At 33.4% G+C, this 18025-nt stretch overlaps 7 protein-coding genes and 2 pseudogenes across 7 annotated transcripts; 3 read left to right on the plus strand and 6 right to left on the minus strand.

Moving 5' to 3' along the window:
• Positions 1-147: 147 nt before the first annotated feature.
• On the minus strand, positions 148-2211 carry LOC106377468 (annotated as a pseudogene).
• A 1733-nt stretch (positions 2212-3944) lies between these two features.
• On the plus strand, positions 3945-4586 carry LOC111212054. Its single transcript, XM_022713432.1, has one exon. It carries the CDS (start codon positions 3945-3947, stop codon positions 4584-4586), a length of 642 nt encoding a protein of 213 aa, XP_022569153.1.
• Positions 4587-4922: 336 nt separating this feature from the next.
• Positions 4923-6084, plus strand: LOC125580320. The gene has a single exon (XM_048744668.1). It carries the CDS (start codon positions 5380-5382, stop codon positions 6067-6069), a length of 690 nt encoding a protein of 229 aa, XP_048600625.1. The 5' UTR covers positions 4923-5379; the 3' UTR covers positions 6070-6084.
• Positions 6085-7044: 960 nt separating this feature from the next.
• Positions 7045-7900, plus strand: LOC125575333 (annotated as a pseudogene).
• A 718-nt stretch (positions 7901-8618) lies between these two features.
• LOC125580321 (protein DOWN-REGULATED IN DIF1 11-like) lies at positions 8619-10736 on the minus strand. The gene has a single exon (XM_048744670.1). It carries the CDS (start codon positions 10193-10195, stop codon positions 9713-9715), a length of 483 nt encoding a protein of 160 aa, XP_048600627.1. The 5' UTR covers positions 10196-10736; the 3' UTR covers positions 8619-9712.
• Positions 10737-10871: 135 nt separating this feature from the next.
• On the minus strand, positions 10872-12115 carry LOC125580322 (protein DOWN-REGULATED IN DIF1 11-like). The gene has a single exon (XM_048744671.1). It carries the CDS (start codon positions 12113-12115, stop codon positions 11624-11626), a length of 492 nt encoding a protein of 163 aa, XP_048600628.1. The 3' UTR covers positions 10872-11623.
• A 714-nt stretch (positions 12116-12829) lies between these two features.
• Positions 12830-14519, minus strand: LOC125580323 (protein DOWN-REGULATED IN DIF1 11-like). The gene has a single exon (XM_048744672.1). The coding sequence runs from the start codon at positions 14032-14034 to the stop codon at positions 13552-13554; it is 483 nt and encodes a 160-aa protein (XP_048600629.1). The 5' UTR covers positions 14035-14519; the 3' UTR covers positions 12830-13551.
• An 869-nt stretch (positions 14520-15388) lies between these two features.
• Positions 15389-16283, minus strand: LOC125580324 (protein DOWN-REGULATED IN DIF1 11-like). Its single transcript, XM_048744673.1, has one exon. It carries the CDS (start codon positions 15934-15936, stop codon positions 15445-15447), a length of 492 nt encoding a protein of 163 aa, XP_048600630.1. The 5' UTR covers positions 15937-16283; the 3' UTR covers positions 15389-15444.
• A 1008-nt stretch (positions 16284-17291) lies between these two features.
• On the minus strand, positions 17292-17964 carry LOC125580325 (protein DOWN-REGULATED IN DIF1 11-like). Its single transcript, XM_048744674.1, has one exon. It carries the CDS (start codon positions 17844-17846, stop codon positions 17364-17366), a length of 483 nt encoding a protein of 160 aa, XP_048600631.1. The 5' UTR covers positions 17847-17964; the 3' UTR covers positions 17292-17363.
• Between the last annotated feature and the right edge of the window lie 61 nt (positions 17965-18025).

The raw sequence follows: 18025 nt of genomic DNA on the forward strand, positions 1-18025 counted from the left end.
TTAACTTCTGATGCTACTATTAAACCCTTAAATAACATACCAAAGAAATAATTAAGTTGCAGTCTTCGATTCATACAATAAACGGAAACAGGAAGAAGACTTGGATAACAGAAAGAGCATTTTTTCTAGACAACCGCTAAATGCTGCTACTCTATATTTGTCCTACTTTGTGCTGCTTAGCCCTCTTTCGTCATAATCTTCCTCGTCCTCGTCCTCGTCTATCCTCTTACCCAAACTTGCTAACTGTGTTGGATCGATCTTGCCCAACTCCATAGGCCAGCCTGGATATTCTTCTGAGGTCGTAGCTTTGTCTGCAGCTGGGACTGGTGCCGGTTTGGTTTCGTTTAGGTCGAGGGATTCAGCGTTGAGGTCAATGTCAATGCCTTCTTTTGGATTTTGAAGTTGCTGCTTGGTGTCTTCTTTTGATGCTGCAATGTCGCCATCGACATCCTTCTTCTCGTTCTCTTGTGGTGATGACGCTGACACATGCATCTGGTTACTGTCTTGAGGAGGTGGCTGTTCCGCCATGGCGGTCTCAAGCTCCACCTCGCGGTTCAGATTTTCTCTTTCGGCTGCTTTAGCAGCTCGTCAACCGCGACCTCTTCCTCGTCCTCTCCCTCTACTACCCCTGCCACTGGGCTTAGCATTCCCCACCTCTTGCTGCAATAATAAGCCCAATGCCAACAACAGTGTTGAATGGATGTTAGTGCTCCACACCAATAGACATTAAATGAAGTAACTAAGAAGAACATGAGCTCACTGTTTTGCTTTTCTTATTTTCCTCGTCGCTGTCATTCACTTCGTCACTGATCGGCTTCCTGATTTAAATAAACCATTTCGATTCAGCTTGCTACTGGCTTATATCAATTAAATAACCAGAGTATACGGAGCCAGGAGGTCCAACCTTCTCTTGGAGATGGTGCGATCATCCATGGTAACGTCACCAGTCCCATGGGCCTGCCCTTGCGCTTGGCCGTAGTCAGGAACCTTGCTCACAACTTCCCTCAGAAAATCAAACACGTTATATCTTTCCACACAGTGTTTTCTGTAAACAACAAAACAAGTTCAATAAACGTGGATGCAGTAGTTGCATCACCAAACACCGTATGAAGAAAAAGAGCAAAATGTACTTTAAACACACAAATATGTGGTATAAAGTTCTGTAACATCAACAACATCCTCTAGGTGTTGGACGCAGTCAAAATAGGACCAATAACTTGGAAGCTCTTCCGCTTAACAACATCACCTCAACCAGAATATTAATAGTTACAACATCTAAAATGCATTCATGCTCTTTAGGCAGTAGCGACATTTGTTAGCATGCAGAAGGATCAAAAAACAAAGTTTAAGCAATCAGTTGCTACAGGTGCAAAGAGCTGACGGTCTTGGCTCCTCTCTCGAGGGTAATCTCATACGTGCGATCGCAAAGGTCTTGCAAGAACAATTCCAAAGATTTTGCTGCAGTAACAGAACATGAAATTAAGCAAAAAGGTCTCCCAACCAAACAACTGCCTTAAAACTGAAGTAAAACAAAATGACTCACAGACTAGGACAGGCACTGCCAAAGCAATCTTGCCAACATCCTCATCAGCTTGCATAATCTTTTTAATACGAGCCTGAAAATGAAAAATCATTGTATACAAACGTAATACATTAACACACAACGGAAAGTTCAGTTCTTTGAATAATCCTATCGTCAACACTATACTAACTTTTTAAAAAAAAAAAAAAAACAATTCGTGTATGTATATTCATTCCATGCTCAACTAATGACAATAGTCCTCTTTATAAACACTATCTTTATCTTATCCAATTAAAATGGGGGAAATTGATTGCTAGGTCAACCAATTTCATCAGAAATGACATTACTTAATCTAAACAACTTGGTCTTAGAAGAAACACGATCCAAAAAGGTCATCAATCGTAGACGAGAAAAAACTTACAGCTGGGAAGCGAGTATCGAGCTTCTTCCTCATGATTTTGAAATCCCCCAATCAAGAGAACACGCCAAATCCCACCACAGCAGAAGAGACAGAGCAAACCGATGGGGGGGGGGGGGGGGGGGGGGGGATCCTAAATACAGAAACTCCTTTACTAAAATCGGAAAGTTATTCTTCGTCTATGGGACACTGCCAGATCCGGCGACGGCGGTTTCCTTTGTTCCTACTATCTCTCCTCCTCGATTGAATTAAGATTAAATTTAAGTTTATAAAACAAAAGGTTTGGGTCAAAAGAAAGAAAGCAAAAAAAAGGTGGTAAATTAAAAGTTATAATATTTAGTTAGTTGGCAGATTGACTAATCCGATTGTTTGGAAACATCTAACCATACACATGGTTAGTTATTATTGGATTACACAAGACTTACGCGTCACAGGACTATTATTCTAAAATCTTCATCCACTTTTTTTAAAGGATAAATTAGATCATAATCCGCGCAACCACGCGAATTTTTGTTTTTATTTATTTTTATATAAATATTTAGTTTTCAATTCTAAATTGGTATATATTATACTCCCTCCGTTTCAATATAGATGATGTTTTAGAATGATTATTTTGTTTCAATTTACATGAAATTTTGATATTTTAAAGTTAACTTTAACTTTATTGGAACATGTTCAACCAATTAGATTTTAACTTTAACATATGGAGGTATAACATAACAACGTTAAATTATATCTTTTTAATTTATACTTTCTATAAATCTAATTGATCATCTATTGTTTAAATCCAATTATTGATAGCCATAAAAGTTTCTGGTAGCCCTAAAATTTAAATAATAAGATTAAAGATTAAATGTAACATAACTTTCTAGAAATAGGTCCATTTTTAAAAAAATCACACATGAATTAAAGTTGTGACTTCTGTTTTAATATATAAGATGGATAATGCATCTTTGTATCTTTGTTGAGGGAGATATATCCCTGACCAGAAATATATACTCCTCTATTATTATTATAAAGGTGTTCTCATATTTCTTTTTTTTTGGTAATATGTTTAATTTCGTACCACTTTCAAAAGTACATGCTGTGCAGCTTAGTGAGCGAAAACATAAAAACACAAACCACCCACAACAAGAAACAGAGGGAAAAATAAAGAAGAGTCGAGGAGAGTCAAGGAGGGTGGGTGCATGCGAAGAAGAACTGAAGAATGGATGGCTGGATCGAGAGGAGCCAGTCCCTTATTTGTCTATCAACTGCAGAGCAAATAGAGATAGCAGTAGTCGAGAATGAAGTAAATACCTATGAGTTACATGGGTCTTCCACTGATGACACAGGTTATGCGGCAACAAGACTATCTCCCTCTCATTGAGAAAATTCGAGGTAGAATAAACACTTGGACTAGCCGCTTCCTCTCCTATGCCGGAAGGTTGCAACTGATCTAGTATGTGCTTATGAGTATAGTAAACTTCTGGGCCTCTGCATTCAGACTCCCAAACAAATGTCTGGAAGAAATAGAACGGCTCTGTTCTCCATTCTTATGGACTGGTCCGGAGCTCAAGTCCACAGGCGTAAAACAAGCTTGGAAAGAGATCTGCTTGACTAAGAGCGAGGAAGGTTTGGGTATAAGACCGCTTAAAGAAGTTAATCTGGTCTACAATCTAAAGCTTATATGGAGAATGCTCTGAGGGAAGTCTCTTTGGGGGGACTGGATAAAGCACAACTTGCTTAGAAAGAGAAGTTTTTGGGAAGTAAATGGAAATACTCAAGCAGGGTCTTGGATGTGGAAGAAAATGCTTAAGCTACGTGATGTAGCTAAGTCTTTCTACATGAAGACCGTAGGCAATGGGAGACATACTTCATTTTGGTACGATCGATGGTCTGACCTAGGAGTATTAATGGATGTACTGGGATAGAGAGAGGTCTAATAGACTTGGGTATTAGAAGAGATGCCACTGTGGAGGATGTCCTTCGACTCCTCGAAGAAGAATGAGGCATCGTTCGCGCATGCTGAAAGATATTGAAAGGGCCCTGGACTCTTTTAGAGATCAACTGAACACTGCAGAGGATGATTTCGACATGTGGAGACGATCATCTGGCTACAAACCAAAATTTTTGATACAAGAGACTTTGTTGCTTCTTTGGCCGAAAGGTATATGGTTCTCGCAGGCTACCCCAAAGTTTGCTTTCATGGCTTGGCTTGCAACTAGGGGAAGACTATCTACCATGGATCGGGTTTCTCAATGGAGTCAAGGCATTGACACAAGTTGTGTCTTATGCAAGAACACTCCAGAATCCCAGAACCATCTTTTCTTCGAGTGTTCCTTCTCAGCTCAAGTTTGGGAGCATCTAGTCAAAGGTATATTGCAGAACTCATACACTGCAGAATGGACTGGTATTAAGATATTGCTTGTTGATCGGAATCTGGAGAGATACAAGTTGTTATGTACTCGATACGCCTTCCAAGCCGCTGTCTATGCGATATGGAGAGAACGCAATAGGCGCATGCATGGAGAACCACCGCTGCCCACTCAAGCTCTGATGAAGCTTGTTGATAAAGGTATGCGAAACAAACTCAGCTTAATAAAACTACATGGATGGAAGAGATTTGAAGGCATTTTGCAGTTTTGGTTTGCTACAAGAGTGTAAATAGAGTACAGATTAGGAGTGGTAAACGAGTAGCGGAGTTCCATCTTTAAACATAGGATGCACTTGATATAAAGAGGTTTTTGGTGAATAAAATTTAACACATTAAAAAAAAGAAAGAATGAAGCAAATATTTTCCTATTCCTTTCTTTCCAAATTAAGTAGATGGGATGATTGGAACATGGGATTGATAATACACCTAGCCTGAGGTGAAGAAGAGTTTCTGGCCAAACTGACCTAAAAAAAAAAAGAACTCATCAAATTATTTTTGGGTAGATCCGTAAATACTGAAATTTTAATTTAAATCAGTAATTCCGAGAAAAAAATGAAATAAACTAAACTAAAATCAGTACATATATTGGGGTTAACTCGAGATGGTAGGCTAAACCTTGACTACATGCATTTCAAAATTAACTGATATCCATTACACAGAAATCAACGGCAATATTTTGCTCCCGAGTACAACACTATAAAAAGCATCCAGTAGATATATAGCAAAATTAAATACCCAGCGACTGTAACAATAAGAAAATACAAGTGTTGGAGTCTCACCACACACACTTTGATTACTCCAGTGAGGAATTAAAGATAATTAACCTAAATCAAATAGAATAATAGATTAATGTAGTGCATATGTCAAACACGTGACCCTTGAAAAAGGCAATCACGTTCATTGTAAACTATACAATATGAATAGGAAATAATTATAAAAAAAAGAATAGGAAATAATTAAGTTAGCTTTTCTATGATTAAATAATTTCCTTTTATCGTCATAAGACTTTAGCTATATATATGTATGCCATATGAGAACACATCACAGGGATCAATTAATATGGCTCCAACGATAAAAACCATTGGGGAATACAAGACTCACCAAGATTATTTCGTCGATTTCTTTGGAGACAATTTGTTAGTCACTCAAACCGAGACACCCTCCGTCATCAGGCGATGGATCCGAGACGTCGTCTACCGTCACCGTCGCTCGCGTTCTTCTCACCCTCTCGTCGTTGGAGTCGGCGTCCAGTGGACACCGTCATGGTACTTCTCACCACCGGCGTACGACCGTCCAGCGGATACACTCCAGCTATGCGTGGGAACATCAGTTCTCATCGTCCAGCTCTCTTACTGTCAGCGCGTCCCCAACATCCTTCGACGTTTCCTCACGAATCCCGACACGACTTTTGTCGGTTTCTGGAACAGCCAAGACGTGAGAAAGCTGGAAATAACGAGACACCAGTTGGAGATTGGAGAGCTTCTTGATGTAAGGAAGTACGTCGCAGATCAACAAGGTAGGAGTCTGAGGGGTCGTTCGTTTGAGGGGATTGTTGAGGAATGTATGGGGCTTGAAGGAGTGAAGCTAGATCGGAAGATAAGCAAGAGTGATTGGAGTGTTGACTACCTCAGCAAAGAGCAGTTAGTTCAGGTGTCAGTAGATGCTTATGTTTCTTTCAAGCTCGGTGTTGATGCTCGTTTATGGCAAGTTTGAAGACATGTATCAAGAGGAATACTATGTCCTGAATCTTTAGTCTTTACTCTTTTGTTAGATTGTCGAAAAAGAAAAATGTTATCACTCGTTAATTTCTTCCATGAGGTAATAAGATTATAAATATATAACTAAATGTCCTTGATATCATCCATCTTGCAGCGTTTTACACAAGATGAGTAAGGTATAAAGTATTAGTAGAACTGTGCAATAGGACACTGTCACGCTAACAAACAAAAAAGACACTGTAACGATGGTCGGAGAGAAACAAGGTCTGTTACGGTACTCGGTAGCGTGTCCTAGATAAGCCAAATGCAGGACGCCATACAGATGCATACAGTGATCGTACAAGAGGCGTGAGAGATGCGAAAGTCTTGCCTAAAATGCATCTGAAGTTCTCAACCGTCCAAAATTGAACAACTTTTTTTTTTCTTTTTTTACGGGATAAATTGATAGTGTATTTGTATTTGTTGTTGCATATGCTTCACCAGAAATATATATATATATATATATATTTATCCAATAATATTATATAGATATTTTCTTTTTTTCTTGGGTCAGAATTCTCAGAAAATTTTAAATTTGAAAGTTATCGTTATTTTTTTGGGAGGGGATAATTTTTAAAATTTAATCAGCAATTGCCGAAATAGTAAATAAAAAAATTTAAAAAATATCAGTAATTACTTTGGGGTTGGAGTAGATGACTCGATAGTGTGATAAGCTAAACCTAGCCTACATGCATCCCAACCGTTCAAATATAGCTGACATAAATTTCACGAAGATCAACGGGGGCTAGTAACGCTTTTAATTAAGTTAGATTTTCTATGATTAAATACTTTCTTTTACCATCATAATAAAGCTTTGGCTATTTATATGCATGACATATGAGAACAAATCACACAGATCAGTATACAAGCCCTGGAGCGTTATTGTTTTTTCCTCTCTCCTTCACATTTCAGAGTTAGTAAAACAAATCAAATGGCTCCAACGATCAGAACCCTCGCGAAATACAAGTCTGACCATACTACTACTCTGTCGATTTCTTTGGAGAAGATTTGACAGTCACTCTAACCAAGAGTACTCCCTCAGACATTAGACGATGGATCCGAGATGTCGTCTTCCGTCACCGTCGTTCACGCTCTTGTCACCCTCTTATCGTTGGAGTCGGCGTCAACTGGGCACCACATTGGTATTTCTCAGCGCCGCCGTGTCACTACCGTCCTGTGGATACTCTCCAGTTATGCGTGGGAACATCGTGTCTCATCATCCAGCTCTCTTACTGTAATTAAGCGTGTCCCCGACATCATTCCAAGGTTCCTTACGGATCCAAACACAATTTTTGTCGGTATTAGGAACAGTCAAGACGCGAAGAGGCTAGCACGAACTAGACATCAGTTGGAGATTGGAGAACTTCTTGACGCAGGGATGTATGTCGTGGATTCACAAGGCAGGAGTCTGAGGGGTCGTTCGTTTGAGGAGATTGTTGAGAAATGTATGGGGTTTCGAGGAGTGAAGCTTGATCGGGGGATAAGCAGGAGTGATTGGAGTGTTGAGTACCTTAGCAATGATCAGATACTTCAGGTGTCAGTAGATGCTTATGTTTGCTTCAAGCTTGGTGTTTCTGCTCGTTTATGGCAAGTTAAGTTTTAAGAGATGTATCGAAGTAACAAAATGTGCTGAATCGTTGATCTTTCTTCTTTTGTTAGGTTGTGGAAAATAAAAACTGTTATTCACTCGCTGATTTCTTCTATAATAAGATTAGATGGGATAATGGTATACATGAATCTTACAGAACTTGATATATTTTGAGATTCCATTCGAAATCATTTGTTATTTAGAAATTTTAGTTTTTACTGATTTTGTGATTCTATTAATTTTGTTTTTTTTTCTAAAATTCGTTTTATCATTGGTATATATATATTTTCCTATTTTACTCATAAACTAATATAATTAATCAAAATAAAGAGGCATTTAGGGAATATTCAAAATCTGATAACGTCTTTGGAACGAAAACCGTATATTCAAAATGTACCAAAGGAATATATCGTTAGAAAACTACGGAATGCGTTATAGTTTTATATGTGTCAGATAATTGTTTCCGAGTAAGGTACGTAAGATAAGTGTTGTAGATATTATGCAATAGGACAATGACACAATAGTATATTGATATAGTTGGCCATGGCCCATGGAGGGAAACATGGTCTGCTATATATGGTAGCGTGTCCTAAATAAACCCAATTCAGGAAGTTATATACGGTGATAGTACAAGAGACGTTACAAGACGACTAATCAATGTAATTTTAACATTTACCAAATTTATACTGGATATAGGCATAAAAAATCCATTTATATAAAAACCAAATAAGCTATAAATTATTAAAATACTTAGATAATTCTAACTAATTAAGATAAATTTCAAAATAAGTAATAAACTAAATAATCAAAATATTTGGAACATATCTAAATATCTATCTAGAGTACCCATCTATCTGCATCATATAGCCATTAATCATCATCAAATTGTTCCATAAAAAAAAAAAGCCATTAATCAAATCATATACATGGTAAGGGTTGAGTTGAGTTTTAAAATTCTTAGTTCGATTTAGAAAGATCACCGATCCTAACAAATTAGTCCATTAACGATCATAATCTGATAAATATACGAAAAATATTCTTCTTTACGTTCTTAACTTTTGAAACCTTTCACCAAATCGCATACTAAGGACCTGATGACGTGACATTACATGCTTCTTAAGTATGAACCGCCCGATTATAACTGTACAAATGCATCCAAAGATCAAACGGTGAAAACGTTTAATGTACGGGTACATGATAAAACATATACACGAGGACTATAATAACTGTCGCAAGTTATCACACTCACCAAGAGCACTCCGTCGATTTCTTCGGAAACGAGCTGACCGTCACCGTAGCTCCGGCTTCCTCCGTTATCACCCGATGTATCGACAACGTCCTGTTCTGAACTGTTGAAATATGATGCCTTTTTTCATATAGGGTATTGGCCCATCAAGAAGCGTATTGTTCCTTTGATCAAGTAAATGTCCCTCTAATCAGTTTTCTCATAAAAATCCATATTTTAATCCTACAAAGACAAAGATTATTTCATTCTGTAAGTGAATTATTACAAAAGAAGAGATGATATAAACTTTGAAAAACAGAGAAGTTATATGTTTCGTGAAAATCATTGTAAAAGAGTTTTAGATAATTAACTTACAATCCGTTATCAGGAATTTTCATATTAGGTCCTAACTACAATCACAAAAGTGAGATGAACGTTTTTTTTTCACTAAAAATTAAAGTTACCTAAAGTTTTTCTCTATATCGTTCTCTCACTTTTTATTTGTTTTCATAAATATACTTGAATTTCAAATCACTTAATTTATTTGAGTTACAAAGAAAGAAATATATGATTTTGTTTAACAAGTACATGTGCAATTATATTTTATATTTGATAAACTAAAATAACTATGCTAAACAAACACTAGTTAGAACAACCAAGGTATCATACTAGAGTTAGGAAAAAATAAGCTAATGAAAGTTTTATTTTATTTTATATAGTTAGAATAATATAACAAACCATTATTTTATAATACATCATATAAAACAAAAGATTCAATCAAGATAACTAAATCGCGTGGTCGTGAGATGATGAAGGACTTTCAACTTTAGCAGAACATCTGTTCCAAACCTCAATAGTTTTGAAAGAAACTTGAGAAGCCAAGCGTTTGAGTTGATACAATCGAAACATGAACTTTCTAATCTCCATGTAGCATTCTTTTCCAGCTCTTACTACCATCAAACAACACTCTCTTGAAACAGGTTTGTTCGTAAGAATCTCTCTAAGAACATCTTCATTACATTCCGAAATACCACTGGGCCCCATCTTATCAGCACAGGTTCCGAGATACGTTTTGTATTTTGGTGGGAGGTTCTCTAACATATAAATATTGTACTCCTGCGAAGCCGGCGATAATGCATCCAATGTATCAAACTCACCGGGATTGACTAGTGGTTTATCATCAACATCTTCTTGGCCCAAACATGGATACACACATGACACTAAAGTGTTGATTATGAAAAATGTCATAAAAATTGTCTTAGTGTCCATTTTGTATGATTAATTTTTTACTTATTGTTTGATTTTTATTCTCCTCTTACCATGATATCTAAATGTATATATATAGTAATCAAATGGTTTTGAATGTTATTGATAGTGACTGTATTAATTAATAAAATAACATTTTTAGTTGTTTTGAAATAACATAATTTCTTTTATTACTTTAGTTAACTCTAAGATTAACATTTTTAAATTAATTTCTATGTTTCAAGCATTGATAGTTAATTTAATACTCACTATGTTTCATGTGTCTTTAAATTTTTTGCATAACGACATTTATAATTATTAAATATTTTTAAAGAATAAAATTACACCAATATAAACCTTTAGAGTAGTGTTTCACTTAAGTAAAATATTGTAACTAATGGAAACATGGATCTATGTTTCTTGAAAAATTTCATGGTCTAAAATAGTGATGAATTCGCAAAACCAAAGATCATTTGTAGATAAAGCATATAAGGTTTTTTGCAAAGAATTGTATAAGAATTTTGTCTAGTCTTGTCTAATAGATCTTTATGATTAAGTACTACATAAATTTTTAACAAGCAAGCAAGAAGAAGAAGAATAAGCAAAAACACGAACAAGGATGACTGTGGATATATAACATGAAACGCCGTTTGATATAAATACGAAGAACATAGACAATCATGAAATTTTGTCTCTTGGTTCGTTGATCCCTCTGAGTTTATGTTTATCTGAGTTCTTACTGGTTATACTTGAATAAAAGCTTCTGAACTATTGAAATATGATGCTTTTTTTTTAATATAGAGTGTTGGCCCATCAAGCATAAGCATATTGTTCCTTTGATCAAGTAAATGTCCCTCTGATCAGTCTCCTCATGAGAATCTATATTTTGATCCTATGATTACAAAGATTATTTCATTCTGTAAGTGGATTATTACAAAAGTAGAGATGATATAAACCTTGAAAAACAGAGAAGTTATATGTTTTGTGGAAAACATTGTAAAAGAGTTTTAGATAATTAACTCACAACCCGTTATCAGGAATTTTCATATTATGTCCTAACTAGGATCATAAAAATGACATGAACGTTTTTATTTCACGAAAAATGAAAGTTACATATTGTTTTTTCCTATATCATTCTCTCACTTTTGATTTGTTTTCATAAATTTAATTGAATTTCAAATCACTTAATTTATTTGAGTTACAAAGAAAGAAATATATGATTTTGTTTACCAAGATTCATGTGCAATTATGTTTTATATTTGATAAAATAAAAAACCATGCTAAGCAAACACTAGTTAGAACAACCAAGATATCACACTAAAGTTTTCTTATATCACATTAGAGTTAGGAAAATGAATAAGCTGATGAATGTTTTATTTTATTTTATATAGTTAGAATAATATAACAAACCATTATTTCATGATAAATCATATAATATAACAAAAGATTCAATCAAGATAACAAAATCGTGTGGTCGTGAGATGATGAAGGACTTTCAACTTCAGCAGAACATCTGTTCCAAACCTCATTAGATTTGAAAGAAACTTGAGAAGCAAAGCGTTTGAGTTGATACAATCGAAACATGAACTTTCTAATCTCCATGTAGCATTCTTTTCCAGCTCTTACTACCATCAAACAACACTCTCTTGAAACAGGTTTGTTCGTAAGAATCTCTCTAAGAACATCTTCATTACATTCCGAAATACCACTGGGCCCCATCTTATCAGCGCAGGTTCCGAGATACGTTTTGTATTTTGGTGGGAGGTTCTCTAACATATAAATATTGTACTCCTGCGAAGCCGGCGATAATGCATCCAATGTATCAAAGTCACCGGGATTGACTAGTGGTTTATCGTCAACATCTTCTTGGCCCAAACACGGATACGCACATGACACTAAAGTGTTGATTATGAAAAATGCCATAAAAACTGTCTTAGTGTCCATTTTGTATGATTAATTTTTTACTTATTCTTTGATTTTTTTTTCTCCTCTTACCATGATATCTAAATGTATATATATAGTAATCAAATGGTTTTGAATGTTATTGATGGTGAGTGTATTAATTAATAAAATAACATTTTTAGTTTTTTTTGAAATAACATAATTCCTTTTATTACTTTAGTTAACTCTAAGATTAACATTTTTAAATTGATTTCTATGTTTCAAGCATTGATAGTTAATTTAATACTCACTATGTTTCATGTGTCTTTAAATGTTTTGCATAACAACATTTATAATTACTAAATATTTTTAAAAAATATAATTACACCAATATGAAATGTATATAGTAGTGTTTCACTTAAGTAAAATATTGTAACTAATGGAAACATGGATCTATATTTCTTGAAAAATTTCATGGTCTAAAATAGTGATGAATTCGCAAAATCAAAGATCATTTGTAGATAAAGCATATACGTTTTTTTGCAAAGAATTGTATAAGAATTTTTTCTAGTCTTGTCTAATAGATCTTTATGATTAAGTACTATATAAATTTTTAACAAGCAAGAAAGAAGAAGAAGAAGAAGCAAAAACATGAACAAGGATGCTTGTGGATATATAACTTGAAACGCCGTTTGAGATAAATACCAAGAACATAGGCAATCATGAAATTTTGTCTTTTGGTTCGTTGATCCCTCTGAGTTTATGTTTATCTGAGTTCTTACTGGTTATACTTGAATAAAAGCTTATGAACTATTGAAATATTATGCCTTTTTTCATATAGAGTATTGGGCCATCAAGCATAAGCATATTGTTCCTTTGATCAAGTAAATGTCCCTCTGATCAGTCTCCTCATGAGAATCTATATTTTGATCCTATGAATACAAAGATTATTTCAATCTGTAAGTGGATTATTACAAAAGAAGAGATGATATAAACCTTGAAAAACAGAGAAGTTATATGTTTTGTGGAAAACATTGTAAAAGAGTTTTAGATAATTAACTCACAACCCGTTATCAGGAATTTTCATATTAGGTCCTAACTAGGATCATAAAAATGAGATGAACGTTTTTATTTCACGAAACATGAAAATTACCTATTGTTTTTCCCTATATCGTTCTCTCACTTTTGATTTTTTCATAAATTTAATTGAATTTCAAATCAATTAATTTATTCGAGTTACAAAGAAAGAAATATATGATTTTGTTTAACAATATTTATGTGCAATTATGTTTTATATTTGATAAAATAAAAAACAATGCTAAGCAAACACTAGTTAGAACAACCAAGATATCGCACTAAAGTTTTCTTATACCACATTAGAGTTAGGAAAACGAAAAAGCTGATGAATGTTTTATTTTATTTTATATAGTTAGAATAATATAACAAACCATTATTTCATGATACATCATATAATATAACAAAATATTCAATCAAGATAACTAAATCGCGTGGTCGTGAGAAGATGAAGGACTTTCAACTTCAGCAGAACATCTGTTCCAAACCTCATTAGTTTTGAAAAAAACTTGAGAAGCAAAGCGTTTGAGTTGATACAATCGAAACATTAACTTTCTAATCTCCATGTAGCATTCTTTTCCAGCTCTTACTACCATCAAACAACACTCTCTTGAAACAGGTTTGTTCGTAAGAATCTCTCTAAGAACATCTTCATTACATTCCGAAATACCACTGGGCCCCATCTTATCAGCGCAGGTTCCGAGATACGTTTTGTATTTTGGTGGGAGGTTCTCTAACATATAAATATTGTACTCCTGCGAAGCCGGCGATAATGCATCCAATGTATCAAACTCACCGGGATTGACTAGTGGTTTATCGTCAACATTTTCTTGGCCCAAACATGGATACGCACATGACACTAAAGTGTTGATTATGAAAAATGTCATAAAAATTGTCTTAGTGTCCATTTTGTATGATTAATTTTTTACTTATTCTTTGATTTTTCTTCTCCTCTTACCATGATATCTAAATGTATATATATAGTAATCAAATGGTTTTGAATGTTATTGATAGTGACTGTATTAATTAATAAAATAACATTTTTAGTTGTTTTGAAATAACATAATTCTTTTATTACTTTAGTTAACTCTAAGATTAACATTTTTAAATTGATTTCTATGTTTCAAGCATTGATAGTTAATTTAATACTCACTATGTTTCATGTGTCTTTAAATTTTTTGCATAACGACATTTATAATTACTAAATATTTTTAAAGAATAAAATTACACCAATATAAACCTTTAGAGTAGTGTTTCACTTAAGTAAAATATTGTAACTAATGGAAACATGAATCTATGTTTCTTGAAAAATTTCATGGTCTAAAATAGTGATGAATTCGCAAAACCAAAGATCATTTGTAGATAAAGCATATACGCTTTTTTGCAAAGAATTGTATAAGAATTTGGTCTAGTCTTGTCTAATAGATCTTTATGATTAAGTACTACATAAATTTTTAACAAGCATGCTAGAAGAAGAAGAAGAAAAAAAAACATGAACAAGGATGACTGTGGATATATAACTTAAAACGCCGTTTGAGATAAATACCAAAAACATAGACAATCATGAAATTTTGTCTCTTGGTTCGTTGATCCCTCTGAGTTTATGTTTATCTGAGTTCTTACTGGTTATACTTGAATGAAAGCTTCTGAACTATTGAAATATGATGCTTTTTTTTTTAATATAGAGTGTTGGCCCATCAAGCATAAGCATATTGTTCCTTTGATCAAGTAAATGTCCCTCTGATCGGTCTTCTCATGAGAATCTATATTTTGATCCTATGAATACAAAGATTATTTCATTCTGTAAGTGGGTTATTACAAAAGTAGAGATGATATATACCTTGAAAAACATAGAAGTTATATGTTTTGTGGAAAACATTGTAAAAGAGTTTTAGATAATTAACTCACAACCCGTTATCAGGATTTTTCATATTAGGTCCTAACTAGGATCATAAAAATGACATGAACGTTTTTATTTCACGAAAAATGAAAATTACCTATTGTTTTTTCCTATATCGTTCTCTCACTTTTGATTTGTTTTCATAAATTTAATTGAATTTCAAATCACTTAATTTATTTGAGTTACAAAGAAAGAAATATATGATTTTGTTTAACAAGATTCATGTGCAATAATGTTTTATATTTGATAAAATAAAAAACCATGCTAAGCAAACACTAGTTAGAACAAGTTTTCTTATATCACATTAGAGTTAGGAAAACGAATAAGCTGATGAATGTTTTATTTTATTTTATATAGTTAGAATAATATAACAAACCATTATTTCATGATACATCATATAATATAACAAAAGATTCAATCAAGATAACAAAATCGTGTGGTCGTGAGATGATGAAGGACTTTCAACTTCAGCAGAACATCTGTTCCAAACCTCATTAGTTTTGAAAGAAACTTGAGAAGCAAAGCATTTGAGTTGATACAATCGAAACATGAACTTTCTAATCTCCATGTAGCATTCTTTTCCAGCTCTTACTACCATCAAACAACACTCTCTTGAAACAGGTTTGTTCGTAAGAATCTCTCTAAGAACATCTTCATTACATTCCGAAATACCACTGGGCCCCATCTTATCAGCGCAGGTTCCGAGATACATTTTGTATTTTGGTGGGAGGTTCTCTAACATATAAATATTGTACTCCTGCGAAGCCGGCGATAATGCATCCAATGTATCAAACTCACCGGGTTTGACTAGTGGTTTATCGTCAACATCTTCTTGGCCCAAACATGGATACGCACATGACACTAAAGTGTTGATTATGAAAAATGTCATAAAAATTGTCTTAGTGTCCATTTTGTATGATTAATTTTTTACTTATTCTTTGATTTTTTTTCTCCTCTTACCATGATATCTAAATGTATATATATAGTAATCAAATGGTTTTGAATGTTATTGATGGTGAGTGTATTAATTAATAAAATAACATTTTTAGTTATTTTGAAATAACATAATTCCTTTTATTACTTTACTCTAAGATTAACATTTTTAAATTGATTTCTATGTTTCAAGCATTGATAGTTAATTTAATACTCACTATGTTTCATGTGTCTTTAAATGTTTTGCATAACGACATTTATAATTACTAAATATTTTTAAAGAATAAAATTACACCATTATGAAATGTAAGTAGTGTTTCACTTAAGTAAAATATTGTAACTAATGGAAACATGGATCTATGTTTCTTGAAAAATTTCATGGTCTAAAATAGTGATGAATTCGCAAAACCAAAGATCATTTGTAGATAAAGCATATACATTTTTTTGCAAAGAATTGTATAAGATTTTTTTCTAGTCTTGTCTAATAGATCTTTATGATTAAGTACTATATAAATTTTTAACAAGCAAGAAAGAAGAAGAAGAAGAAGCAAAAACATGAACAAGAATGACTGTGGATATATAACTTGAAACGCCGTTTGAGATAAATACCAAGAACAAAGACAATCATGAAATTTTGTCTTTTTGTTCGTTGATCCCTCTGAGTTTATGTTTATCTGAGTTCTTACTAGTTATACTTGAATAAAAGCTTATGAACTACTGAAATATTATGCTTTTTTTTCATATAGAGTATTGGCCCATCAAGCATAAGCATATTCTTCCTTTGATCAAGTAAATGTCCCTCTGATCAGTCTCCTCATGAGAATCTATATTTTGATCCTATGAATACAAAGATTATTTCAATCTGCAAGTGGATTATTACAAAAGAAGAGATGATATAAACCTTGAAAAACAGAGAAGTTATATGTTTTGTGGAAAACATTGTAAGATAGTTTTAGATAATTAACTCACAACCCGTTATCAGGAATTTTCATATTAGGTCCTAACTAGGATCATAAAAATGAGATGAACGTTTTTATTTCACTTAAAATGAAAATTACCTATTGTTTTCCCTACATCGTTCTCTCACTTTTGATTTTTTTCATAAATTTAATTGAATTTCAAATCAATTAATTTATTTGAGTTACAAAGAAAGAAATATATGATTTTGTTTAACAATATTTATGTGCACTTATGTTTTATATTTGATAAAATAAAAAAATATGCTAAGCAAACACTAGTTAGAACAACCAAGATATCGCACTAAAGTTTTCTTATACCACATTAGAGTTAGGAAAACGAAAAAGCTGATGAATGTTTTATTTTATTTTATATAGTTAGAATAATATAACAAACCATTATTTCATCATACATCATATAATATAACAAAATATTCAATCAAGATAACTAAATCGCGTGGTCGTGAGAAGATGAAGGACTTTCAACTTCAGCAGAACATCTGTTCCAAACCTCATTAGTTTTGAAAAAAACTTGAGAAGCAAAGCGTTTGAGTTGATACAATCGAAACATGAACTTTCTAATCTCCATGTAGCATTCTTTTCCAGCTCTTACTACCATCAAACAACACTCTCTTGAAACAGGTTTGTTCGTAAGAATCTCTCTAAGAACATCTTCATTACATTCCGAAATACCATTGGGCCCCATCTTATCAGCGCAGGTTCCGAGATACGTTTTGTATTTTGGTGGGAGGTTCTCTAACATATAAATATTGTACTCCTGCGAAGCCGGCGATAATGCATCCAATGTATCAAACTCACCGGAATTGACTAGTGGTTTATCGTCAACATCTTCTTGGCCCAAACATGGATACACACATGACACTAAAGTGTTGATTATGAAAAATGTCATAAAAATTGTCTTAGTGTCCATTTTGTATGATTAATTTTTTACTTATTCTTTGATTTTTCTTCTCCTCTTACCATGATATCTAAATGTATATATATAGTAATCAAATGGTTTTGAATGTTATTGATAGTGACTGTATTAATTAATAAAATAACATTTTTAGTTGTTTTGAGATAACATAATTCTTTTATTACTTTAGTTAA

This window comes from Brassica napus, chromosome C1 (assembly GCF_020379485.1).
Source record: "Brassica napus cultivar Da-Ae chromosome C1, Da-Ae, whole genome shotgun sequence".
Taxonomy (NCBI): domain Eukaryota; kingdom Viridiplantae; phylum Streptophyta; class Magnoliopsida; order Brassicales; family Brassicaceae; genus Brassica; species Brassica napus.